Source organism: Podarcis erhardii (assembly GCF_964252035.2).
Source record: "Podarcis erhardii genome assembly, chromosome: 1".
Lineage (NCBI taxonomy): Eukaryota > Metazoa > Chordata > Lepidosauria > Squamata > Lacertidae > Podarcis > Podarcis erhardii.
The window spans coordinates 126,929,329-126,957,078 of NC_138497.1; the positions used below are offsets into that span (position 1 = coordinate 126,929,329).

The 27,750-nt window shown below is 42.1% G+C and overlaps 2 protein-coding genes across 2 annotated transcripts in view; one reads left to right on the forward strand and one right to left on the reverse strand.

The window, feature by feature from the left end:
• COQ10B (coenzyme Q10B) lies at positions 1–16,901 on the forward strand. Its single transcript, XM_081849756.1, has 5 exons — positions 1–170; positions 5,737–5,886; positions 7,374–7,566; positions 8,279–8,380; positions 15,461–16,901. The coding sequence occupies exons 1-5, from the start codon at positions 94–96 to the stop codon at positions 15,626–15,628; spliced, it is 690 nt and encodes a 229-aa protein (XP_081705882.1). The 5' UTR covers positions 1–93; the 3' UTR covers positions 15,629–16,901.
• Positions 16,747–27,750, reverse strand: part of HSPD1 (heat shock protein family D (Hsp60) member 1) — a 14,431-nt gene continuing 3,427 nt past the window's right edge. Inside the window, exons 3-12 of the mRNA XM_081880317.1 lie at positions 25,760–26,012; positions 24,415–24,497; positions 24,062–24,157; positions 23,822–23,915; positions 22,313–22,481; positions 21,471–21,570; positions 20,006–20,251; positions 18,957–19,131; positions 17,448–17,626; positions 16,747–17,347 (exon numbers count right to left, since the gene is read on the reverse strand). Of these exons, the coding sequence (XP_081736443.1) occupies positions 17,201–17,347; positions 17,448–17,626; positions 18,957–19,131; positions 20,006–20,251; positions 21,471–21,570; positions 22,313–22,481; positions 23,822–23,915; positions 24,062–24,157; positions 24,415–24,497; positions 25,760–26,012 (1,542 nt within the window). The 3' untranslated portion in view covers positions 16,747–17,200. The remainder of the gene's footprint in view (positions 17,348–17,447; positions 17,627–18,956; positions 19,132–20,005; positions 20,252–21,470; positions 21,571–22,312; positions 22,482–23,821; positions 23,916–24,061; positions 24,158–24,414; positions 24,498–25,759; positions 26,013–27,750) is intronic.

Consider the following 27,750-nt stretch of genomic DNA (forward strand, 5'->3'; position numbering starts at 1 on the left):
CAAGCCGCCGGGGGGGAGTGGAGGAAGGGTTGGGATGGGGTTCGTGAGGGAGACCTAAGCGGCGGCGGCGGCGGCGGCGGCGGAGGGTCGACTATGGCGCGGAGCGGCCGGGCCGTTGGGAAGGCGCTCGCCGCGCGGCTGGCCTTGACTCCGCGGAGAGCCGCTCTCAGGTATGAAAGGCGGGGTCGTCAGAAGCTCCGCCCACCGCTCTCTGAGAGGGGGAAGAAATAGTTCCCTCAGACCCAGAAAAGGCCGGCTGTGGGGGGGCGAGGGCTGCGGGGAGCTTCACCCTTCGCAGCCTGGCGTCTCCGGGGAGCTTTTTCAGACAGGCGAGGGAGGTCACCTCACCCACCCCCGGCTCTGAGGGTGGCTCCCTGCCCTTGTTAGGCTTGCTTTGGTTTCCCCCTTTCTCCGCCTCTTCTTCCCTCAGCGTGACAGGCAGAAGTTCAACAGGTGGCGTTCGCGCTTGCTTTCACGCTCTGTGCTGTGGGGAGGAGTGGAAAAGGGGCCAAGGCTTGGGCACCTGGAGAACTGGGTTCGCCCCCACCCACTCCTCCACCTCCTCCTCCTGTTGTTGTTGTTTAGTCGTGTCTGACTCTTCGTGACCCCATGGACCAGAGCAGGCCAGGCCCTCCTGTCTTCCACTGCCTCCCGCAGTTTGGTCAAACTCATGCTTTCGAGAACGCTGTCCCACCATCTCGTCCTCTCTCGTCCCCTTCTCCTTGTGCCCTCCATCTTTCCCAACATCAGGGTCTTTTCCAGGGAGTCTTCTCTTCTCATCAGGTGGCCAAAGTATTGGAGCCTCAGCTTCAGGATCTGTCCTTCCAGTGAGCACTCAGCGCTGATTTCCTTCAAACTGGATAGGGTTGATCTTCTTGCAGTCCATGGGACTCTCAAGAGTCTCCTCCAGCACCAGAATTCAAAAGCACCAATTCTTCGGCGATCAGCCTTCTTTATAGTCCAGTTCTCACTTCCAGACATCAGTACTGGGAAAACCATAGCTTTAACTATACGGACCTTTGTTGGGAAGGTGATGTCTCTGCTTTTTAAGATGCTGTCTAATTTGGTCCTCTGCCATGGAAGAGAAAGCACAGGACAAAGCTGGTCGCCAGAAAACAAAACGAAACAAAAAGCCCAGAGAAGCAAGATGAGTTGTAGGGAGTCGCCTTTAATTTGCTCAACGAAATGAAGGGAGCAAAGTAGAAATATTTCACTTTAGAAGAGCCCCCCCCACCTGTTAAACATCTATATATTATATGGAATTAAAGGTGCATTGTTGTTGTAACTACTCATATTAAGGGGCGGGGGGATGTAATAGTGAAATACTTTCACTATGAGACTCTCCTGTCTACCCGCCTGGAGTTCATTAATATTAGTAGACAATTCTCAGAAGCACTTTGCCTGTTACGCTTGTCTGGAGTGTTTCTGCGGCATCTTGTTTGCAAAACGTTGCTGACTACAAAAAAACAGTGCAAGAAAAGGACATGTTGTCCTATGGCTTTTATTTACAGTGCAGTCCTATGGAAGTAAGTCCCATTGAGCTTGAGAAGACTTACCCCAGGGTAAGCAAATACAGGATTGCAGCCTCCCATCATTAATTCCAGTTACAGATAGGTAGCCGTGTTGGTCTGCCATAGTCAAAACAAAACAAATTCCTTCCAGTAGCACCTTAAAGACCAACTAAGTCAGTTCTTGGTATGAGCTTTCGTGTGCATCTGAAGAAGTGTGCATGCACACGAAAGCTCATACCAAGAACTGACTTAGTTGGTCTTTAAGGTGCTACTGGAAGGAATTTTCCCATCATTAATGCTTTTCTTCGACTTCCCCATTAGTATCCAAAGCCACTAACAAAAAACATTGTTGTGTAAAGAAACAATACAATGCATGCACTGTAAACTGAGCCCTTTTGCCTTTCAGAGGTGAAAGGATAGTCTCTTCCTCCTGCAAAGACCCTTTGCTCTTTGGTACCTGTTGTCTGAGCTTGGATGGTGAACATCAGAGATTGTTCATCGACTTAGCACATTTCTACTCACTTTTGCCTGCCTTTATTCCTTTCCTACTCCCAGACTCCACTAAGAACCTAATGCCTTTGCACTGCTATGAGCTTCCATGTGCTGCATGATTGTACAGCGCTTGGCCCTTTCCACCCTTTGGATGTTCCAAATCCCTGGGTTTTTTGGCAAGGGTAAAATGTAACTACTGATATTGAGACCCTGCCCCTATTTCCACGTCCCACATACAGATATTCAACTTGGAAAATAGATTCTTGATGTCTTTATAATAGAACCAGTGATGTAGGTTGGTTGTTTTTTTGTTGTTGTTTGAGAATTGTATTCTGCAAATTAGAGTAACTTTTCCTATGAAAATTTTCTGATGCAAAGCAGCCTATGCAAAACAAAATAAAAAATGTCCTTCCAGTAGCACCTTAGAGACCAACTAAGTTTGTTATTGGTATGAGCTTTCGTGTGCATGCACACTTCTTCAGATACCACACGAAAGCTCATACCAATAACAAACTTAGTTGGTCTCTAAGGTGCTACTGGAAGGAACATTTTTATTTTGTTTTGACTACAGCAGACCAACACGGCTACCTACCTTTAACACTCTATGCAAATTAGGGTAAAGTTGCACTGAATTATATGCATCAGAAAATTTTCTGATGCCCTTGAGTAATCTAATTTAGCATGTTTGTTGTACTTAGTAAAGAAAGTTAAAAACCCTGCAGCTACTAAAATTGCCTAATAATTACTTGTAACTAGCATCCATTTATTTTTGCTAACAAAATGATGAAATATTCCCACCCCACTGGAAAATTACCCACCCTGCATCACTAGCCAGAAACCCCCCCCCAATTAATCATTGCATCTGTCAATTAATATCTGTCAATTAATTGTTGTATTTTCTAACTTGGTGTTGTTCAACCTTGGGGTTCCCAGGTGTTGTTGGACTACAACTCTGAGCATTCCTGATTGGGCATGTTGAGATTTGGAGTCTAGTAACATCTGGTTGATACTGACAATCTCTCTAGCCGCAAGTTTTTATTCTATGGTCTGCTGATTAAATGGAAAATACTTTGAAAGAATGTGCCTGTTGCTACAGGAAACACAGGGGCGAAACTAAACTTTATTTCACCTGGGTTAAAGACCCAGTTTGGCACCCCCCCCACACGTGCATTTGCGTACCCACACAGGTTGGGAGTCCTCTGGAGGCTTCACCCAGGGCAAAACCCTCGGCTATCCCCCCTGTAGTTATGGCATTGCTTAACATACATATTTAAGAAGTTAAAATTAGTTGCCCTTCAAAAAATGTTATATAACTACAACAGTCTGTATAGTGGTGCTTTGTAAATTGATTTTTTTTTTGAGGTATTAAAGCCTTTGCATTTGAACTTTACTCTTCACTTTGTCTTGAATAGCTGATTTATGAAAATCTAGAGTCACCACATGTGTTGCCCACAAAAAGTATGCCTTTGAAATTGGTACAACAGTACGCTAGCTATTGTCTCTAAGGTTCCCCTGCAGTGCTTGTCTCCCATTTCTATTCATTTTGGTGCATGCAATACTTGTCTTTGTTCAGAGACCCAAGGCAGAAGAATAAAAACCAGCACTTTGAAATATAGATAATTTGAGTTCTGTGATTCATAAATTACCTTTTTGATCAAGGAGATCAGCTGGGAAAGGTCAAATTCATTTCTAACTTCTCATCCTTGTGCCTGTTCAATTCTAATGTTGTAATTCTAATCTAGTTTTATAGCTGAAGCTATACATTTGAGGTTTTGATGAGGACATACAGTACTGTGAAAAGCTTCACAGCTTTCCCTTGATACATAGAGGATTCCCAGCCACTAAGCTAAATTACCCCCCCCCAAAAAAAACATACACACTTTGAAATCTCAACTCATAACTTTACATATGTGAACATTGATCTTCTAATGAAGGATAGTATAGAAATTTGATAAATAATAAAATAGTAGGGGTGAGGGACCTCTGGTCTGCAGACCAAGCTTTGTCTGTCAGGGATCCCAGTTTGACCCATAAGGCTGTTTTCCCCCAACCACATCCACTTACCCCACACCTGACATCATAAGTGACATAATGTAAACCTCTGAGAGCTCAAAGTGATCTCTCAGTTGTTCTTTATTTGCAGTTCCTTGCTCTAAGCGGGGAAAGCTGTTTCCATTGAAACCAGTGCTGAAGCCTAATGTTCTGATTAATTTTGCATCCAGTGTTGTTTCCCAAAGAATATTGTTAGCAGTTAAGTGAAAGATCAAAGATCTGGGCAGAGTTTGCTAGATCAAAATGAAAAAGAAAAACCCTGCACACAATAGAAGCTTCAGTGTTTAGTTTGCAAGTTAAAATAATTGGTCCTGCTAAAGAAAGTGGTTATTTTGCCATCAAGCTAAGTAGAAGATTTCTTAATTGAAATCCCAACATAAAAAAAGTTATTAGCACATGCTTGAGTGCATATATTAAAATATCTGCACTAATTTTTTTGTTCTGGACACAACACTGAGGGATTTTGAGATCAGAAAAAGGCGTCCTACTTTTCCTGATTTTCTCAGAAGCTTGTATGACTGTAAGTTAAAACAAATTTATGATACAACAGTTATCAGCTATGATAGCTAACACGAACCACTGTGTTTAGAGAGGGAATATGAATTCTGGATACTGGAGGACCACTATACAAAATGGTCATCACTATTGTATCTTGCTTCTGGACTTCCAGAGCGTATATGGCAATACTAAATTATGCAAGAAAATTATTTAAGTGACTGCCTTTCAAGGTCTTTCACATATATTACCAGCACTATTACTTTGGGGGTAAGAATTTAGATGTCTAGGGGGGCCTTCATTTATGGAGAAATGTTGATATTTCAAGCAGTATTGACATTAGTGTGGAATTGCTTTTGCCACCATGGTTAAGTTTTGAAAATCTAGATCCTTTCATTCAAAGCCAGCAGCATTTGTACCAGTGCAGATCTGTGGCATGTGGGACCCTCAGGGGTAGGGAGAAATTTCCCTTGACCATTACCAGCAAGTTTGTCACAGAAGATGTTAGAAGACTCCTATGCAAGATTGCTCTTCTCGGTGTGCTAAGAGGGGTGAGAAAACATTTTGGTACAGAGGGGCATGTGATTACTACTTCTAGCTTGAACAACCCCTGCCTGTGCAAGAACAAGAATTACTGTTTTCAAGGATGTGTGGTTCAAGCTCATTTTATTGTTTTTATAGCAGAAAGGGACAAAGTATTAGAGATGCTATAGGGCAGTTCAAACAGATGAGCATAGTGTAACATGGCCTCAGACTGACTTGGAGCCAAGTCTTAAGGGGTGGATGGCCTTTGCATTGTACTGTTGCCAGGTTCTTTCTCATGACTGAGATATATTTAGGTTGTCCTAAAAAGTTAGCCTAATCCTGAACAGCTTGCAAGCTATGATTGTCCTTGTGTTACATTTTGATTTAATGAGCGAGATCCAACTGCGACGTCCTGCTTGTGCAACAGCCTTCTACTTGCCAAATGGGACTTGCCCTTCCTCTTCTCCCTATAAGCCTTCAGCTCCCCAGTCAGCTCCAGAAATTCTGGAGAACCCTCTGGAGCAGATTGGAGGGCTTCAGGGAAAGGAGATGGGGCAGCTCTCTGGCTTGACGCTGGATCTTGCACATTATTATTTAGATAAATGATAAATTGCTTTGTTAAGCATGGGCTAATTCTAATAAAAAATTTAAATCATTGCAGGCATTTGACTTCTTGGGAAATTTTGTTGAGCAAGGCCCCTCTGCTTCAAGTACCTGGAATGCACTGTGTTTTTTCAAGAAGAACTTTCTTCAACATTACTTCACCATTAGGGAACAAAAGGAAAGAATATTCAGAAAGAAGAATTATAGGGTTTGTATACAAATAAGTAGAATTATGAATGCATGGTGTTGATTTGCATGACCAAATTTTGATCAATGTTTCGACTTCTATTGGTTTTGCCCAAGATGTGTTTACTTAAAATTGATTCAAGTCTTATTTATTTGTGAATTACTTCATTCTCAGTCTTTGAAGAATTTACGTTTCACAGATAGTCACATTATGAGGCAAACATGGGACTCCCATCTCTCTCTTTGCTGCATAATTTTTTGTATGGGGATGCTGCATAATTTTTTGTATGGGAATGGGGATCTTCACTGAGATCATGTTGTCTAATTTAGAAGCAAATATATTGTACAGTGCAGTTTAGAAAGTACATGGTGTGCTTAAATTAGGTGCACCGTATAGTGTCATATTGTCACACCAGTACACATGTGAACTTTTTTTACTAATTTGGAAGGCAAGGGTATTTAACAAATTTGATGAAGCTATTATGTTTTGCGCCCGTGCTAGGGTTTTTCTGGCTCATCATCCCCTTGTATCCATGGAAACCTGCTCTTCAGAATGGGTTTTTTTGGGAACAGCACAGAATACAGGTTTGGAGGGCTGCAGAGAGAGAATATAATTGTCCAACTGGAAGTTGTTTTCTCCGTGTGCAAAGTATCTTTTGGATCCAAACCACAGAATGGCTCTTTGCCTAAAGTTATAAAAACTGTTACACTGTTTAGAAACAGTTAAGCAGTCTTCATGTTTACAGTGAAAGGATTCCCATACATAAGTAGGTTACCGTAGTTAAGTTGCTGAAGCGTGTATTTCTGTGTTAATAATTTGCAGAGCTGTACTGGCAATATTAATTTTGGTAGAAATTGCTATGCTGTTACAATGTGGCTTGAAGTGTAAAAATAAATCCCTTGAGTCAAATAACACCATAGAGTGAAGGAGACTCTCACGGACATTTACATGGAAGTAATTAAGCTTCACTGAATACAGTGGAGTTTCTTCTGAGTACATTCATAGGATTGTGCTGTAAAACAGGTTTGAGCCTCATTTAACTCCTATTGAAATGAATGGAAAAGTGAAAATACCAAACACTTAAGGTAACCGTGGTCCACTGTATGCTCAGAAATTTCTCAAAGTAGGGTAGGGAAAGCCTTAGCGTTTTGCTTTTATCATAAAATAAACTTTAGTTGGGTCAAGAAAACTGGAGTAGTTTTTTTTTTTTTTAAAGTGTGTGTACCAAAACTTTATATATATATAATTGTTAAAAGGCTACAGGAGCTAGTGGGACCCCAAATAAAAATGTTACCTGCCCTTCCTACAAGGTGCTCAGGTTAGGACACATATTTCTTCATCCTCCATTCATTTTTATCTTCCCAGCTGCCCTGTGAGGTAGGCTCGTGTGTGTGTGTAAGAGATACATTTTATGACTGAAGAGCTCAAGCATAGGAAAGCACAAAAATGATGCATGACTTGGTCATTTGAATACTGCTTGTAATACTAAGTTCCACTTTTCTTGTCAGGTATTCTATGCAAGAAATGTATGATGTGGTAGCAGTTGTAAGTGAATACAAGAACTTTGTGCCATGGTGCAAAAAGTCAGATGTGTTATCCAAGCGCTCAGGATATTGCAAGGCACACTTAGAAATTGGATTTCCTCCTGTGATGGAGAAATACACTTCGGTTTGTACGCTAGTGAGACCTCATTTGGTTAAGGTAATGATTTTTTAAAAGCACCTTGTGTTGTATAATTGCTTGCAGCTTTCCTGCCATTCTATTATATGTAGACAGATGTGCTTGTTCAATACAGAATTCACATACTCCAGAAATTGCTACCTCCCCATCCAGTTTTTGTTTTAAGTTATGGGTTCTGTATACAGAACAGAAGTGCAATAAATAATGCACTTATTTTGCATTAATGCATTATTTTGTTTTTATATCCGCTGAAAAGAAACCTGAAGCTAGTAAGCTGAACGTACATTGCCAGTTTTCTCTAGTATAAGACATACTTGTAGAGATTCTTCAAAAACTTGCAGCAGCTCCCTTCAGTTTCATTGGGTTGGATCCTATTTGTCTTTTCTGTGAACAGCACTTGAATCCAACAGAGGCTCCTCTTCTTTGCTTATTTTTCAGCGCGGATGGCATTGTTAAGAACTTTTTAAGTGGAGATGCTAGAGTTTGAATCTGGGACCCCCACTGATCCATGGTCTCTACCCATACCTTTGAGACTTTTACTTTCCCCTCCTGCTTCTCCGGGTTTAAAAAGGAAGCACTCTTTCTAACATTATGAAATAACAAATGAGAGATTATGGATTTTATTCTGGTCTTGTAGTTCTAGTTTATGTGGAAGCCGAAATAAGTTGAACATCTAGGTCTGAGGGTTTTGAATCCAATACAAAAGTGTTAAAACGGTTAACCTTTCTCCTAGGCATCATGCACAGATGGAAAACTATTTAACCATCTGGAAACAGTGTGGCGCTTCAGTCCAGGAATCCCTGGCTATCCAAGAACGTGTACCTTGGATTTTTCGGTAAGTATGAGAATAAGCCTTTCAAGCTCTTCAGACTACCGAAATATACCTTTAAAGCCATAACAAGCTATGCTTGCATGTCACACTAAACTATAGTTTAAGGCAGGGACAGCCAGCATGTTGCACAGTAGATGTTGTTGGACTACAACTCCCATTAACCCAGCCAGCCTCGCTGATGGTGAGGGATGAAGGAGTTGTAGTCAGACAACAGCTGCCGGGCACCATGTTGACTACCCCTGGTTTATTAAGGTGTGAAAGAGCAGGAATGAGATGCAATGAACCTCAGATTTGTGGACTTCCTTCTTCTCCCTGCTGCATGTTTGCGTGGGGTTTGGAAGCTTTTGCTTAACTGCCGTTTGTTAAGTCACCCAAATCAACAAACTCTGGTTAATTGTTTTCACTGACTGTGATTTGACATTAGCTTGTTCAGAACTAACCATGGTTGTTGAAGCTTGGCTTGTTTAAACTAACCATAGTTAGGATCTGACCCGGAACTATAGTTAGATGACGTGATAAGCCAGGGATATTGCTAGGGAGTTAAGAAGACTGGGGCCCAAGCCCATGACACAAATCTGCTTGATAATTTGTGTGATAATTTCTGTGTAAAGAAACAAATTTAGATGGCATACATTAGTACAGCTAGGTGATTTTTGTCAACCTAGTTTATGTAAAAAGAATACTCTGAACATGTGCAGTTTTACATTTTAAACTCACTTAAATCATAGCCCCATCTTGATTACTCAGGAATACAGATTTTGTTTGGCAAACATATAATACAGTGGCACCTTGGTTCTCAAACTTAATCCGTTCTGGAAGTCCGTTCCAAAACCAAAGTGTTCCAAAACCAAGGCATGCTTTCCCATAGAAAGTAATGCAAAATGGATTAATCCATTCCAGACTTTTAAAAACAACCCCTAAAACAGCAATTTTACCATCTAACGAGACAATTGATCCATAAAATGAAAGCAATAATCAATGTACTGTATTATAAAATAAGACAGTATTGTAGATGATAAAAATTAAAATTTTCCCTGTACCTTCACTGATAATAGTCATTGTTTGGATGGGGGGCTTTTATCCATTTCTGCAGTCACATAATCAATAAACCTGTAGCTGAACTGGGTTCCACAGAGTCACAAAAACAAATTAACTGAAAAAGCCTCAAAAACAAAAACACAAAATAAATAGCAAAAACAAAAATGCCAAACTTAATCCGTTCCAAAAATCCATTTGACTTCCAAAAAGTTTGAAAACCAAAGCACAACTTCTGATTGGTTCAGGCGCCCCAGAAACAATAGCCGACAGCTGCATCAGATGTTTGGCTTCCGAAAAACGTTCGAAAACTGGAACACTTCCGGGTTTTCAGTGTTTGAGTACCAAGGTGTTTGAGAACCAAGGTACCATTGTATATTTTTTAAAAGAAAAGTAGCAATATGTACATGCCTAGTCAGCTGTCTCCCAACGATAGAGTGCTTTAAAAAATAAGAGAGGATGATGCAGTGACCACTGTCACGAGGCATGTTTGCCGCTACCCCCATTTTTTCCTGTTCTGTGGTGTTCATTTTGGAGAGGCTGGACCTCTAAGTGCAGCTCTAGTTGTACCACTTCTGTTCCTGCGTGCTGCAGCATGTCCCCAGTTGCCCTGTAAGCCAAAAAGATTTTTCTATAAAGTTGCGAATGGGGAAGTGATTTGAGGCCCAGTACAAAAGACGCGGGTGGCACTGTGGGTTAAACCACAGAGCCTAGGGCTTGCCGATCAGAAGGTCGGTGGTTCGAATCCCTGCGATGGGGTGAGCTCCCGTTGCTCGGTCCCTGCTCCTGCCCACCTAGCAGTTCGAAAGCACGTCAAAGTGCAAGTAGATAAATAGGTACTGCTCCGGCGGGAAGGCAAACGGCATTTCCGTGCGCTGCTTTGGTTTGCCAGAAGCGGCTTAGTCACATGACCTGGAAGCTGTACACAGGCTCCCTCGGCCAATAAATTGAGATGAGTGCCACAAGCTCAGAGTCGTCCGCGACTGGACCTAATGGTCAGGGGTCCCTTTACCTTTTTACAAAAGACCTGGGGTTCTGGCTTTCAAGGTCACCCCTTATTACCTGTGTGCCACAATGTGGTTAATCAAAAGGAGAAGTGAAAGCTTCCACAGTCCATGGGAGGAGGGGTGTACAAGCCTGATACTTGTAAACTGCAGTTTAGTACAATGTGCAAATGCCGTCAGTGTGTTGCTCCCAACTGTGTTTATTTTAATTAAAGAAACCAAAAATGACCTGAATTCTAAACATGCTTTTTAAACGTGTATATATAAACATAAATTATTATAAACTTTAAAGTTTTCTTTCTGCTAGGGGTGGCATGTGAAATATCTTCACTTCAAATGTGTTTATCTTCATATTATGAAAGAATGCTGATTTCTAAATAGCTTTGAATACACTTGGGGTACTGGAAAACTCTTAATCGTGCTTTCCTTCACGAAGCAATTCAACACCATTGTTTGTGTTGTTTCTAGCTTATCATTCAAACTTAGTTTGTTTTTCAATTATTATTTTTTCAGAAGAAAGATGGATTCTCATTTGTTACTATTAATTTGTAGTTTCAACATAGGGCAGGATCCAAAGTGCCATTTTGGGCACACCAAAGAGCTTGCAGATTTTTCCCCTTTCAACCGCAGATCCTTCATGCCTCCTTCCACTATGTTTCTGAAAGTCCCTTTAGTTTCCAAATGGTATGTCATGTAGTAAGAGGAAGAGGGCTGACTGCTGTAAGTCCCTTGGAGTTGTAGAACCAACCCTGCCCATATATTGTTCATTCTAAGGAAAAGAGCAAGAAAGCATGTGTCAGATAGCACTGACGAAAGTTAGTCCTATGGTTCATGGTTGTAGAGTTTTCTTATGGTTCGGAGGGAGCCTTGGGGCTCTTACAGAGGGTGGGATCCAGCATCACACCAGAGAGCATGATGGGATTGTCCTCCCTCCCTCCTGCAGTCCCACCCCAACTTAGTTTTCTCCAGAAGATCCCTCCAACCTTCAGGAGCAGATTTGGGGTGGGGTAGGTGCAAGCGGCTTCAGAGGGGGAGAATGTTCATTATTTTTGTGCAATTGGAAATCGGTTCAATCAGTCGTTTTATTTGTATGTACGCTCCCTTTCAGAAATTAAAACCATGCTCAAGGCGGCTTGCAACATACACCGTATTTTTCACCCTATAGGACGCACTTTTTCCCCTCCAAAAATGAAGGGGAAATGTGTGTGTGTCCTATGGGGCAAATGCAGGCTTCAGGAAGCTATCTGCAAGCCTGCGGAGCTCGGCGGGAACTCCCGCGGGCTCCGAAGGCTTGTAGATAGCTGCCTGCAGCCCGAAGTCCGGGGAGCTCGGCACTGTGCACCCTAGGCTTAGGGCAGCTATCTGCAAGCCTGCGGAGCCCGGTGGGAGTTCCCGCCGGGTGCCACAGGCTTGCGGATAGCTGCCCTAAGTCCGGGATGTGTGGCGGGCTACAGCGCCACGCTCCCCGGGCTTCGGATAGCAGCAAGCTCCGGGAGCAATGGCGAGGTTGAGCGATGAAGAGATAGAGCCATTGTTCCCGGACCCGTTCTGGGGGCATGGGTCGGGGGAATCCCGAGCTTCCCCCGCCCCCCGCCTGGCAAGCTGGGGGGGGGGGATAATTTTTTTTCTTTATCTCCCCTCCAATAAGTGCACCCTATGGGCCAGTGCGCCCTATAGGGCGAAAAATACAGTAAAAAATTGCATGATTACAAACATAACAAAAGTAGTCATAAACAATAAATAAAATATCAAGAAGTATACAACCAAATTGAACTGTTTCCTCATAAATCATAAGATGTAAAATATACAAAAAATTAACAGCAATAAGAGCAACAAACCACGCCCTAAACAAATTTCCTAAACAATACCCCAGCCCAGGGGCCAGGAAACTTTGTCAGCAGGGGGCCAGTCCCCTGTCCCTCAGACCTTGTGGGGGGTCGGATTATATTACAAAAAATATATATGAACAAATTCCTATGCCCCACAAATAACCCAGAGATGCATTTTAAATCAAAACACACATTCTACTCATGTAAAAACACGCTGATTCCCAGACCATCTGCGGGCCGGATTTAGAAGGCGATTGGGCCGGATCCGGCCCCCGGGCCTTCGTTTGCCTACCCATGCCCCAGCCCAAGAGTCTGTTTAGCAGCCTCAGCTCTTTTAGGTGGAGTCAGTCAGGGCTCGCCGTCCCAGGTCAGGTGGAAAAAGGCCTCAAGGCAGGGAGCAGGTCTTCTAGGACTTGTGGCCAAGAGAATACCAAGGTTGGCTGTCACTCAGTGAAATGACAGGCTTTTCCTGATATCCTGATGTTGCTGCCTTGAATGTTGTTATTACCCCACCCATCTGGCTGGGTTGCAATGAAATTGTCCAGACTGGTCACACTGGTATCTAACCTAGTAGGACTATTGTAAATTTTATATCACAGGCCTCATAATAAATAAACCTAAGTAGTATATTTTTCATGGATTTCTTCCTGGAGTCTATAAACTTATTAATAAACCATTGCACTTTTACATGGATAGTCCAAAAGTTCTGCTAACACCTGCCATTAACTCCCTAGCTTCCTTTTTTTGTTCCTCTTTTTAAAAAGGAACACAGCTTGCATGATGAGATCATTTCTGTAACTTGAGAATTTGTTTAATTTCCTTTTAGCTACATTGGTTTTAGAATTGCCATGCAAGTTCAAACTAGTGAAAACCAAACTGTTGCAAACAGTTCATTTATCCAGGGGCTGTTTTTGAGTTCTTCCACATTTTAAATCTAATCTAGTGCAACCCCCGGAACGCAGGAATCTTTGGCCCACTGTGGGGCTGGAATCCACAACCCTGAGATTAAGAGTCTCATGTTATCCCTTCACTTTGGGTATTCTGACTTTTTGTCAAAGTTTAATAAGAATTAATGTGTGTTGCTATGCACGCTCAGTCACTCTCTTTCCAATTCTGGTGCTTCTGAAAGTCTGTAACTGCTGTTTGCAACATTTAAAACAACAGCAACAGCCTTATTTTTACAAACCATCTTCAAACCTTGCCAGGAAAGGAAGTGAAGCATGTGGCTATTCTATAGCACGTTCCGATCCTTCATACTTTCTGCAAATTAGTTGAACCTTCTTAATAAACTGGGTGGACAGTGTATTTTTTGTTGTGTTCAGTTAGCACTTGCAAAAACTGCTCTTGGCTCAGATAAATTTAGGATGAAATTGAATGTTACATTGGCAACCCTATCTTTCCTTGTCTGCCTGTAACACTAATGCAAAGACTGAGAGTGGTTGCAGCTGCAAATAGGTGATCAGAAGCAGGGTCCTCAATTCTAATCCTGCCCTGCTGATAGTCCCCCACCCCCAAAAAAGTGTGTGTGCTGGGCTCTGCAACTGGAGCTAGGCTAAGAAAAACTGCTGTGAAGAATCAGCATGTGAAGCGTTTTTTAAAAACTCTTATCAGTGCCCCTCACCCGCTCCACCCAATTATCTCAGCACACAAACTTGTACTTGCTGTGATAATTCTAGTTCTGCCTTCACATATGTACATGATTGCATAGAATTGCAGATTTGGCTGCAGACCTTTTGAGTGGTTCTACCAGAATAAATCCCAAGCAGTTTTTTAGACATTGCTACCATAGTCTGGTATGAAGAGGGAAATATTCAATGATTCTAGTCGTCATATTCCTTGCTCTCCTGAATTTCCAAAGCAACCCACCACAACCAGCAGAATAAGGGAGGGATTTCTAGCCAAAAGCTTTCCAATTAACTCCCCCCTGCCCATTTTTGGGATTCCACTTTTTAAATATTTTATTTGCTATAGTTTAGGATTATGCCCGAATACAGTAACTAAACCTCTTGAAAGCTTACTAATTAATGTTTCGTTGTTTTCAATTTGATTTTGTAATGACTGACTGAATAGAAGCAGTAGATAACAGCAGACTGTTGAAGACAAATAGGACTGTATCTGCATGGGAATGGGATCAATCCTGCCCATTCCACCTAATTGCTCACATTGTGGATATCCTTTTGGAACTGGCCTCCTTAGAGATCTGATCTTAATTGTCATTAATTATAAATAGTAATGATCTAATGGATCTGGCCAAACCCATAGGGCTATGTAGAGCCCAATTTCAGATCTCCACGATCCCTTTTCCAACCTGTGTTGCATCTGCACAGGTTTGTGAGGTGCATACCTGTATTCAGAGCAGCTTATGAACAGCCTGATTTTATTTATTAAGCCACACAGATTAAAACCAAGAGGAAAAGGTAGAATTCAAAGCATCCCACCCACTTCTAAAAGGCCAGATATCTAAAGGCCAAAGGCCTGATTACAGCGGAACATTTTGCCTGGTGCCTAAAGACCCCCTGGTCCTCTCACTTCATGTCCTTAATAGGCATACATTCTCATTAACTTCATGCCTATCCTTAATGTGTAGTTTTGGTTGCAACCACGTGTTGTAACATGACAGTGGCAGTAGTGGTATTGTTTCATTTATTGAAAAAGTGACCGGTTTAATTCCTGTATCAGCAGAAAGGTGGTGCGCAGCAGTTTTCTTTCATGTCAGATCTTAAAATTTCAGCCTAAATAAATTCTTTTACAGTATTGGTGAAATACAGCTCTAAGTGGTGATGCTTATGCAAGTGAAACGCCATCCACAAAATGGTATTAGGAGACCTGAGGGAAACGCAGAAGACTGCCCAAATACAGAAAATCAAACAAAAAGAGAAACTTACTCCACACTGAAGCGTTTTGTGTTTACATTGGTATGTGGCTGTTGGCACCTAAATTCAATATGCACAGAAAAGATAAGTGGAAGGCAAAATGCAAAGAGCTACAGCTAAAACCTTTTCTGTACTAGGGAGTTTCATTAGCTGCAAGTTGAGGGAGGCTATCATGAGAAGATGCAGCCAAGAGGAAAATACCCAGAGGAACTTACTATGGTTCCATAATTGCCTTGAATATATCCACAAAGTTCTTTGGTCCTTTGATGAAATGGATGCAGGAAAGAATGGGCCTAGCCATCTTTTTTGAGTGACTGACACAACTTACCTTTGTTTTAACAGATTTCTTTTGAGTTTCGTTCCCTTCTACATTCTCAGCTTGCCACACTGTTCTTCGATGAAGTCGTTAAGCAGATGGTTGCAGCATTTGAAAGAAGAGCATCCAAGTTGTACGGTCCAGAAACAATCATACCTCGAGAGCTAATGCTTCACGAAGTGCATCACACATAAAAGGGGGGAAGTAGTGTTAAACTACTTGGACATCGTGTTTTTACGTGAAGTGTTCTCCCATGCGGGCTTCTAGTTACATGGGAATTCGAAAATTATGTATAATACTACTGTACAACACAGGCCTGTAAGATGCAGATGTATATAATATAAAGCTTCAATCAAGTGCAATTATAAGGTGCTGATAAAGAGTGGCAGCTATAAACTACACCAAAATTGCCTTCTTCCTCTTGCCAGTTTTTATGAAACTCAGCACTGTCTACTGCCTAATGTTTTGCAGTGTTTCTAATATTTACTATTGGAATCAAGTTTTAAGTTATTAGTCTTTCAAATGCATATTTAAGTTATTTTTGCTATTCAGGAAAAGCTTTAAATTAGCAGATGTAATTCTGAGAACAAATTTCTCAGTATGTGTAACTATACTTAGTAGGGAATGTTTAGTGTGTAAGTGGAATGAATATATAAAGGGCTCTTTTAATCAATAAACATGTATGACATTGTCAAGTGCTTTCACAAGATTGTAGCAGGCAAATCTGTAAGGAGTCATGAATTCAAACTTTAAAGTGACTTGAGTTTCACAGATCTGTTTGTATATTACAGTACAACTTTGCTAGGATAAAACATACTATTCCCTTTGTCTAGAATAGAGCAAAGATTTTGGGCAATCCTCTCTACAGCTAGCACTGAATTTTGCAGTTTTCCAAAGTTGTATAACTGGCTGTGCAAATCAATGTATCCTTTTCAACAGGTTCCTAAAAAAGCTTCAAGATTACTACCTTTAACTAGGAAGAGTCTTTAAAGTTTAGGCATCACAATCAAGAGAAGCTGTGGCATTTTATCCTGAGTGATGCTAAATACACTGGGTTGCACAATTTTAAAGTAATAAAGCAAAGTCTGTAGCTGCCTAAACTTTAATAGCTCTTAATCTTGAGCAAGAACAAGGAGTACAACCTTGGGCCCTCCAAATTTGAGCAAAACCAGCAAAAATTAATACAGCTGATGCCAAAGGAACTATTTAGGCTAACCTTTCTCCCATTCCTAGAAAAAAAATGGTTTAAGAAATGTTTTCAGGCTCACATACCCGATACAAAACAGGATTGAGTTGTGAATAAGTGAATACATTTCATACTTTTTTGAGCAATCTTTTATTACATAAAGTTGTCACATAATTGTATATTTGTCTACTTTGTACACAATTTTTATCCAGTCTTGCACACAATGGCTTCTGCATGTCCTAGTGATAGCAAGCACCAATAAAAGTCTGATTTTAAGAGAACTGCAAGTGCTTGAACTGTTTAGAGCACAGCATTAGTACACGGATCTTCCACCCAGTATCAGGAATGTACAAATGTCTTTATTCAAAGTACAAAATAAATTATCTGTAGGCATGGACAATGACTGTAAACGATTATGCATGTCTAAACTGAAACCCAGTAACTATTGTTACAGTGATTCTTCAAACACCGGCCCTTCTGCAGTCACTATCCATCCTGTTTCACCCTGACCTGAAGTTTCACTTAAAACTGTCAAGTCACTCACTGTAGTTCCATGATGGGACATCCCTGTAGCTGAGCATTAGAACATGCCACCACCTCCCATGCCAGCCCCCATGCCTCCCATGGCAGCTTCCTTCTCCTCCTTAGGAATTTCAGTCACTACGGCTTCAGCTGTAGACAGAAGGGAAGCAACACCTGCTGCATCCATCAAGGCTGTCCTTACAACCTAAAAAAAGAAGTTTAAGGTATATTTCAGTGAGACACTTGTACAGCTCATTATCTATTGTGTTGAGATGATAGGCCCGTTGGGAAATACGAGAACTTACCTTCGTTGGATCAATGATGCCTTTCTCTACCATGTTTACGAACTCGCCAAGCATGGCATCATAGCCAACATCGGCTGCGCTTTGCATGATTTTCTCAACTATCAGCGATCCTTCAACGCCTGCATTCTTGGCAATAGTCATGGCTGGAATTTTCAGTGTTCTCTTGATAATTTCAATACCTTAAAGGAAAAGGTAAGTGATGTTAGCTGAAACTAGTCTCGGCAACAGAATGGGTTATCCCATTACCAGCAAGGGAGCCAACAAAGATTATAGCAACTCTCTTGATCCTGTACATACGCTTGCCAGAAGATTGCAAGAACGAGCAGACCTTTTGTCCCTTTCAAAAATCTTAACACCTCCCACATCAGGGTTGGGGAAACCTTTGGCCTGCACAACCTTTTGGACATATGCCAGTGATGGACAGAGCAGTAAATAAAATTGTTATCTAATGGTAGGCCAGTTTCAACCCCCCCCCCCCATTTTCTACCCAGGCAAGCAAGAAGCATCCTTAAAATTGAAATATTCAGCCCCTGAGCCTGAGGTTCCCAGTCCCTGCTCTAAGGGATGGTGACCTTGAGGGAATCCAGATATAGGGACTCCCAACACCCACCAGGGACGCGGGTGGCGCCGTGGGTAAAACCTCAGTGCCTTGGACTTGCTGATCGCAAGGTGGGCGGTTCGAATCTCCGCTGCGGGGTGAGCTCCCGTCGTTCGGTCCCAGCTCCTGCCCACCTAGCAGTTCGAAAGCACCCCCGGGTGCAAGTAGATAAATAGGGACCGCTTTATAGCGGGAAGGTAAACGCCGTTTCCGTGTGCGGCGCTGCTGCTGGGTCGCCAGATGCCGCTTAGTCACGCTGGCCATGTGACCCGGAAGTGTCTCCGGACAGCGCCGGCTCCCAGCCTCTTGAGCGAGATGAGCGCGCAACCCTAGAATCGGACACGACTGGCCCATATGGGCAGGGGTACCTTTACCTTAACATCCACCAACATAGCCAATAGGAGCAATTCAAAGACAGGTTAACCAAAGGAGTTTCCTGCCCACTCAACTGTCTGGACCCCCCAAGAAAGGCTGTTAAATGCGACAAGGAACCAAGGCTTCTATGCAAGGGTCTACTGAGGGAGGGAGAAGGTGCTGGGGAACCTCAAGTTAGCTTGTATCAGGATCCAAGCCCTTAACTGTTACAGTGGTGCCTCACAAAATCCGTTCCGCGAGTCTCTTCGTCTAGCAGTTTTTTCGTCTTGCGAAGCAAGCCCATTGACGGCTTAGCGGCTTAGCGCTATTAGCGGCTTAGCGGATAAGCGGCTTAGAAAAGGGGGGGGGGGGAAAAACCCCGCAGGAACTCGCAAGAAATTTTCATCTTGCGAAGCAAGCCCATAGGAAATTCGTTTTGCGAAGCACCTCCAAAACGGAAAACCCTTTCGTCTAGCGGGTTTTCCGTCTTGCGAGGCATTCGTCTTGCGGGGCACCACTGTACTTCAGTTTCTTTAAAGCATGTGTAGTGCACCTACCAATTTTCTGATCTTCATTGGCTGGAGTCAAAGTATCTAGTGCCGGAATGCACCGAAGCAGAGCACAGCCGCCTCCTAGAACGATGCCTTCCTCTACGGCAGCACGAGTGGCATTGAGGGCATCCGTGACTCTGTCCTTCTTCTCATTCACTTCAACGTCACTCGTTCCTCCAATCTAAGAAAAGAATTCTTATTTTAAGGCTGCTGTTCCGAGCTCTGATCTGAAAGTTATTTCACAAAGACAGCTCTATAGCAGGGGAACGTGGATGATGTATGGCCTTCCCTAGGGAATGCTGGGCTGCAAAACTCTCATTCTGGCCAGGCTAGCTGGGGCTGATGCGGGTCAGACTCCACCATCATCTGGAGGGGCACTGGCTTCCTATTCTCACTTTATAGCCTAGAGAGCTACTTGCACCTGCAGGGGAAAAGGCTATTGTTGTGCAGTGGTCTACTTTTGGTGAATGTCACTGTGGTGTTCATCTTTTAGTTGGCAGGTATTTGGACTTTTTCTTTCGTAATATTGTGGGGTGAGCATTTAGTAAATAAAATAGTAATACTGTATTCTCTTGATATTACAAATTAAAACATCTACAGTAAAGTATTTTTTAAACAACGGTAAATAGCTTAGAATTTATGTATGTGTGTATTTTTGTGTTTTCATTATTGTAAATCGCCCTGTGCTCCTTGAATGAAGGGAGGTACAGTCGTACCTTGGTTGTCGAACGCCCTGGAATTTGGACGTTTTGGCTCCCAAATGCCGCAACTCCAGAAGTGATTGTTCCGGTTTGCAAACGTTCTTTTGGAACCCGAAAGTCCGACAGGCCTTCCATGGCTTCTGATTGGCTGCAGGAGCTTCCTGCAGCCAATCGGAAGCTGCGTTTTGGTTTTCGAACGTTTTGGAAGTCAAACAGACTTCCAGAACAGATTCAGTTTGACTTCCAAGGTAGTATATAATAGTAAAATCATTTTATGCAATAAGCAACAGATAAAAGTAGTAGTAGTAAATAAATATAAAAAATAGTAATAATAATAATAATACGAAGATTCACCTTTAGTACAGCTACTCCGTCAGAAAGTTTGGCCAGGCGTTCATTGAGTTTCTCCTTCTCGTATTCACTTGTTGTAACCTCCAGTTGTTCAACTATTTCCTGAATGCGCTTTTCAATTTGTACTTTGTCACCTTTCCCTTTAAGTAGCAAACAGTCATCTTTCGTCACAATGACTTCTCCAACTTTACCAAAGTCATGAGGTTGAATGTCTTCTACATTTATGGTCAAGCCTTCTTCCCCAAACACCTGAAACAGATTAATATTAAATACTTAAAAGTCCACGGCTTTTTCAAATTACTGATTAGCTGGTTTCATTCGGACAGCTTCATTGGGAATGCAATCCTAAAGAAAGCCCCACTAAATTCAGTGAATGGGCTTATTAACACTCTTAATTCTTCCCCTAGATTTTCTGTACTTGTAATTGCAAAGTGACCTACAGAAAGTAACAGCTTCCTGGACGTTTGCAAAAATTGCTTGATTTATTTTATTTACTTCTACGGTAATACCCCACCTTTCCTTCAGTAACCTCAACACTGCATACAAAGCTCTTGCTCTCAGCATTTTATCCCCACAACCACCTTGAGGTAGGTTAGACTGGGAGACAGCAAGTAGTTCAAAGTTACCCAGCAAGTTCCATGGCTGAATGGTATTTGGACTCGCAACCTGGGTTCAACCACTACAAATGTCTCCGCCAGTTACGTTCACATTCTGAATTGGTTTCTTAATGCACAGAGTCTACACTGGCAATGTTATCTATTTTCTAAGCAAATCTTTTATGACCGGAAAGCAGGGCTATGTTCAGCACTGAACAACCAATGGTGTATGCAACAGTAAACAAGGCATAGCATGGCTTAGGCCAGGCTTAACTGATCAGCGCATGGCACTTTCTTTAAACTGGCACACATCTGTAGCTCAGTTGTAGAGCACATGCTTTGTATGCAAAAGGTGCCAGGTTCAACTCTTCACATCTTTAGGCAAAAATGGGAAAGATTCCTGCCTGAACCCCAGGAAAACATCTGCCAAACATCTGTTGATTGTACTGAGCTAGATCACAATCTTCAGCTGGCACAGGTGGAGAACCTATGACCCTTCAGACATTGGGACAACAGCTCCCATTAATCTCAGCCAAGAGTCAAGGATTATACTGGTTCCCCACCACCGTAACAAGTCACAGCCTAAGCAAAGTTGCAGCAGTGGCAAACTGTAATACAAATATGGTTTAAAAAAGGTGGTCTACAAAGTTGGTTGGGGTTCTTAGGAAGAGGAAGACTACTGAGTTAGGTGGCCCAATGGCCTGTCTTTGTATAAAGTTCACATGTTCCTATGGCAATCTGGATTAACATCCAACGTCTTTTGTTCGAAAAGTACATATAATCAGTGATGGCTCTGCAAGGAATTGGTAAATGAGTATTCCATGCTAATTATTTAGTGTTAGTACTTAAGATACATATGAAAATTTACTTACAGCACCACCGGTAGCAACTGCCATATCTTTAAGCTGATTTTTTCTATTGTCACCAAAACCGGGTGCTTTCACGGCAACAACCTGTAGGCCAACCTTCAGTCTGGGGAAAAAAGGAGAGAAAGTCAGCACTCAGAGTTATCAGCTGTTCACATCTTTATTCCGAAATGGTACAACTGTGTTCTGGTAAAATAAGGCTCTCCATAGTTGACAACACTGAAAACTCAACCGAAAATCAATGAAAGTGATCTGCTATTCATTGTTTGTTTATTTGTCAGGATTTAAATTTGTTTTCATATTAAAGGCTGTAAACTACAGTGGTACCTTGGGTTAAGAACTTAATTCGTTCTGGAGGTCCGTTCTTAACCTGAAACGGTTATTAACCTGAGGTACCACTTTAGCTAATGGGGCCTCCCGCTGCCGTCGCGTGCTGGAGCACAATTTCTGTTCTCATCCTGAAGCAAAGTTCTTAACCCAAGGTACTATTTCTGGGTTAGTGGAGTCTGTAACCTGAAGCATCTGTAACCCGAGGTACCACTGTACTGATGAACATCTCTCCCCCCCCCCATAGTTTAAGCCCACTAGATCTGCAATGCTAAGTATTCTTCTATGGACGTCCCACTTCAATCAATAAGGCTTATTTCCCTTATGATCTGGCCATAAAGTGTACAATTTCTTGGACCAGACAATACCTGGAAAAAGAAAATGTTTTATCTAACTATAGCGAAGATTTTTGCCCTTCCCTGCAACAGTTACCCCTTTCTGCAGCAAGATTACTTAGGAAGATGAAAGGGATTAAACTCAAAAGTGTTAAAAATAAAGACTGATACTTGTTCCACGCCTACCTGTTTAATACAAGGGTACTGAGGGCCTCTCCGTCAACATCCTCAGCAATAATAACTAAAGGCTTGCGGTGATTATTGGCAATTTCAAGAGCTGGTACTATGGACTGAACACTAGAAATCTTCTTTTCACTGATTAACACGTAAGCATCTTGGAATTCACATTTCTGTCCTACAAATGAAAGCAATGTTATTGAAATAAATTACAAAGTCCTCTCTCAAGAGACAGTGACTATGAACATTCCTCAGTTTCTGATCCTACCATAGCCATTATACAGCCACCTTCTTTGAAACACTTCAAAAAACATGCCCAATTACAGCAGACTTTCAATGGTCTCTAACATACAACTTTTCTTTGAACTTGGTGCTGTTTAAATGCTACCCAAGGACATGCAAAAACAGGACCATTAATTCTTGCAAAATTGAATTTTAAGATTAAGATAGTATACTCTAGTGTAATGCTACAGAGTTTGTTTACCTAAAACCAGTAACATAACAGTATTTCAGTTTAATTTAGGGACGGGCAGAAGGTAGATCAGGATCTACTGGGAGATCTCTCTGTGATCTGCAGCAGATCAAAGATTTCTGGCTTCCAAATTTTTAACAATGGTGTAACGGTGAAAACAAAACAAGCTTTTTCAACTTCCTTCTAAATTAGGCTGCTTGAAAGAAATATAATTTGTTACTTGTGGGAAAGATTAAAGGTGGATTCCATTTTTTACCTATTTTAGTAGCAATCTTTTTTTTTTTTTGCCTGTACCCAAATTTGCCTCCTCACTTACAAGTATGCAAATAAAATGCAAGTATGAGAGTTCCAGCACCTATAATTTGTGAGGCAGCTTCATCAGCAACAGCATGCAAAAGGGCAAACGCGTTACGTACCTAGAGTATTCCATCAAGAACCCTAAGAGGTTCATTAAGGGTTGGATCGTGAAATTAAGTTCCTGACAAGTGGCATGGGGAGATCTCACCTTCCCCTGCATGTTTATCTGTATGTACAAACCACATCACATGCCAGAAAAAAAACTTGTGCCACAGATCTAATTCTGTAAATTAGGAAGTAGGTTCTAGTATTTGCAGACACCTCTATTTTGAGGCAAAAAGGAACACATTAGAGTGGTGCCTCGCAAGACGAAATTAATCCGTTCCGCGAGTCTCTTCGTCTAGCGGTTTTTTCGTCTTGCGAAGCAAGCCCATTGACGGCTTAGCGGATTAGCGCTATTAGCGGCTTTTAGGCTTATCGGATCAGCTGATAAGCGGCTTAGAAAAAGGGGGGGGGGAGGAAAAAAAGACCGCAGGAACTCGCAAGACATTTTCATCTTGCGAAGCAAGCCCATAGGGAAATTCATTTTGCGAAGCGGCTCCAAAACGGAAAACCCTTTCGTCTAGCAGGTTTTCCGTCTTGCGGGGCACCACTGTACTAAGATTTTTTAAAAAATTGTGTTTAGTCTATTCCAACAGAACCAAGCTGTTAAGGCAAACGAGCAGCGGGAATCTTGTGCTCTAACTTACCTTTGGCTGTATTAATGAAGTAGGGAGAGATGTAGCCTCTATCAAACTTCATGCCTTCAATAATTTCTAATTCATCATTCAAAGTTTTTCCGTCCTGTTTTTTTTAAAAAAAGGTCATGAAAATTAGCTACCCCCATAATGGTGCACTTTTTCTACAATGATGAGGTCTTTTCCTCAACAATGAGCTAGTATCTTATTTTGGCATACAATAAGTAGACACTTTACTAGAGTTACCCTTACCTTAACTGTGATAACACCTTTTCGTCCAACTTTTTTCATGGCATCAGAGATTATGTTGCCAATTTCCTTGTCGCCATTTGCAGATATTGTAGCAACCTGCCCAACAAAAAGAGAAAGGTCTGCGTGAACTAGCTACAAAGACTACCTTTTTTAAAAAAAGAGAGGGGCTGGGGTATTGAAAGCATAGTCACAGAGGCATTACAGCGCAAATTTAAGGAATAGTGCATAAAATATTTTCTCACAGATGTTGAATAGAGTGAAATATTACATTTAGCAAGCCCTCTTGCACCCACACGATATACAAGTAGCAGGGAGAAGGAAGATGTTTGTTTTACAAAAGAGACAGCATTTACCTGAGCAATTTCTTCTGGAGTTGTGACTGGTTTGGACAACTTCTTCAATTCCTCAATTACAGCATCTACAGCGAGCATCACCCCTGAGGGAACACGGTACAGCTATGCAATTAAACAATCTACATAGGCAACAGCAAACAAAACTTAACCATCGTACTACGCTCCAAGAGCAAGAAAAAGGCTATAAATGATCATACAATGCATTATCCCTGACTGCTGGGATGCAGTTATAACATTAAACACCGGGAAGAGATGGAGCTGCCTCTTCCTCTTCCCTGCATCATGAATTTCTCCCCCAAAAAGCATTCACTAGGAGGGGTTCTTCACCTAGGAAAAAAACAGTGCACTGTGCCATTGGTTACCTCCACCTCCAGCATCAAGGGCTTTTCACCAGCTAGGGAAACGCCAATCTGATGCCATGGAGGTTCACTCGAATCTGTCTCTGCCTTAAAAAAGGCAAGAACAGGAGGCAGAACCAAAAATGCAACTTCCATAGTACCAGGCAACACAAGGCAGAGACAGGAGGTAAGATGAAGATGTAATCTGCTTATTAAGATTGCCTATCTGTGAGCATGCGCTACTCTTTTTGGGCAGTAACTGTTCCTTCTACCCTGCCATGCAGTCAGACCTTCAGGGTCTTAATCCTCAACACACTTGTTTCATGCTTTTGAAGACGACCACAAAAGCATTTTATGTGCCTCTTTTATAAAAGACCGATAAAAGCCCAGGTACCGTTACGCTCGGTAAACAACACGTAACGTAAGCTGTCGCCAGAAACAATATACAATAATTCACTGACCAATGTGCTTTAACAGGGGTCACAATATATTGTTAGTAATTTCATTCTCTCATTGCTGTTGGATCTCATGATCTACATTCCATAGTGATAGGAGTGTGGGAACAGAACTCAGACACTGTACTTTCGTTCTATGTGCTTTTGTACTTTCTCTTTGTTCTCTGCTTTCGGACAGAGGAGACGTGTGTGAAGCTGCTGCTCACTCTCAGCCATGTTTGTTGTTTTGATCCGCTGTAAATAAAGAAGCTTTTGCAATGCCAAATACCTACAGACTCACTTCCTGCTGATACTCTGCTAATGCTAATAGCATGCCCACAGCTCCACTGAATGTGGGTCGCTGGACACCTGCGTATGAGGAAGGAGTGTACGCATATCTATGACCAGAAAATTAGACACCCCACTTCCCATTTTCTTTTCACGAAAGTAGCACATTGTCATGTTTCTGCAACATTGGTACATAATTTTGAAAACAAATTCCAAGATAAACAAGGAAGATACCGGTAACTATAGGAATTGGAAGGTGTGAGCCAACGTTATCCACATCATTACCTCTCCTGATCTCCACCGGATTTGCTCCTTTACTGATCATTTCAAACCCCTCCCTGGCAATCGAACGTGCCAGTACCGTTGCGGTCGTAGTACCGTCTCCCGCCTCTTCATTGGTATTGTTGGCAACATCCTGAACTAACTTGGCTCCAATGTTTTTGTACTTGTCCTTCAAGTCAATTGACTTGGCTACTGTCACGCCATCTTTTGTCACCTTAGGGCTTCCCCAGCTCTGTTCAATAATTACTGTTCTCCCCTGTAAAAACATGACACACACACACACACAATGAAACACTGGATTACTAAGGTAATTTCTTCATGAGGCTGGAAGCCGCAACGCTTTCCCGGAAGGCAGATACACACTCTCCATTGCCTGCAACAATGTCTTGCATCGACTTCAACAGTGCAACAGACTCCCTTGAAGATGGTGGGCTCTCCTTCCTTGGAGATTTTTAAGCAGAGGTAGGATGGCCGCCTGTCATGGCTGCTTCAGCCAAGATTTCTGCCTAGCAGGGGTTGGACTAGAGGACCCTCTGAACTCTACAATGTCATGATTATAGAAAATTAGAAGAGCCTGCTTGATCAGGTCAACGGCCCATCTAGCCAAGCATCCTGTTCCCCCAGTGGCCAACCAGTTGCCTGTGGAAGGCCCATAAGCATCTGAGCACCAGAGTGCTCCCCCTTCCTGTCGTTTGCGGCAACTGGTATTTAGAAGCAGTGACCTCCAGCTGTGGTAGCAAAGCAAAACCACTGGGGGTTAGCAGCCATTAATAGCCTTCTTCCCCCATGAATTTGTCCACCCCTCTTTTAAAGCCATCTGAATTGGTGGTCATCACGGCTTCCTGCAGCAGCAAGTTCCACTAGTTTAACTATGTGCTGTGTGGTTTGCAGTGCTGATGCACAATCTGGCTTTGGCTAACATTTACAGACTTCTCCACCAGCAGATGATCCCTTAGTAAGCAGAGAGCTATGTCAAGATGCTCGACATACACATGGAACCAATGTTTACAGCTCAGAACTTCAGGTTTTACATATATACATACAAAAGTATTTTTAGCAGGCATTCAACTAATGTTGAATGAAGTATTTACACTTGCACAATGGAACCCCCCCCACCAAAAAAAAAAATCTGTTTTAGGGGCTCCCTCTACCTTTTAGAACAGATATGGCGATAGCTAATGCTAATGAGACAGACATTCTGCTACAGAAAAACACAATTTTTTGCTCTAACAGGACCCTTGTAAAACTTCACTGTATGATATTTATTTATGGGACACCTGTCAAGCTACTAATCATTCTGAGTGCTCACGGGTTGCAGAACACTGAGCGTAGACATAGCTTGTTCCTCTCTGCCACCTATTGACACAACCGTAGCACATCAGCCACAGCTGCAACGCCTGTAGGGGCATATTTTGTGATATTTATATAGCAATATATAATATTTATCCGTACACATGGTGCATTTGAAACCACCCATGAATGTTAGAGAAGCAGCAGCAGCAGCAGCAGCAGCAGCAATATCTTATGTAAGGAAGTGTGGGCACAAATAATGTGAATGTAAAGGAATAGTTCCATTTAAACTGCTGGTATAGATAACACAAAATGTAAATTAGTTATTTGTTACCGTGTGGCTTTTATACCTAAACTCCGTTGTTCTTGTACCTTATTTTAACTTTTTCTAAGAATTTGTCCGCAAATCACCTTGTCATATTTATCAGATTAGTAAAAATTAAAAAAATGACCAGCTCTGAGGACATCAGAGGAACCGCTTAAAACGGGGGTCCACCAATTTCGATTAGCCTTGGTAACCAGCCAAACTTTCTGCCCACTGCTGGCAATGACACTCTTTGAGCAAAAAGGTCTTACTTGACTAAGATATCGTATGGCACAGTTGGGCTGTAGGAAACTTTCTAACTTTGCACTGAGCCAAAAAGCTCACCAAAGAAATATCACCAGTTTTTTCCTGAGCCTCACTGTTCATTGTGAGGGGAAGG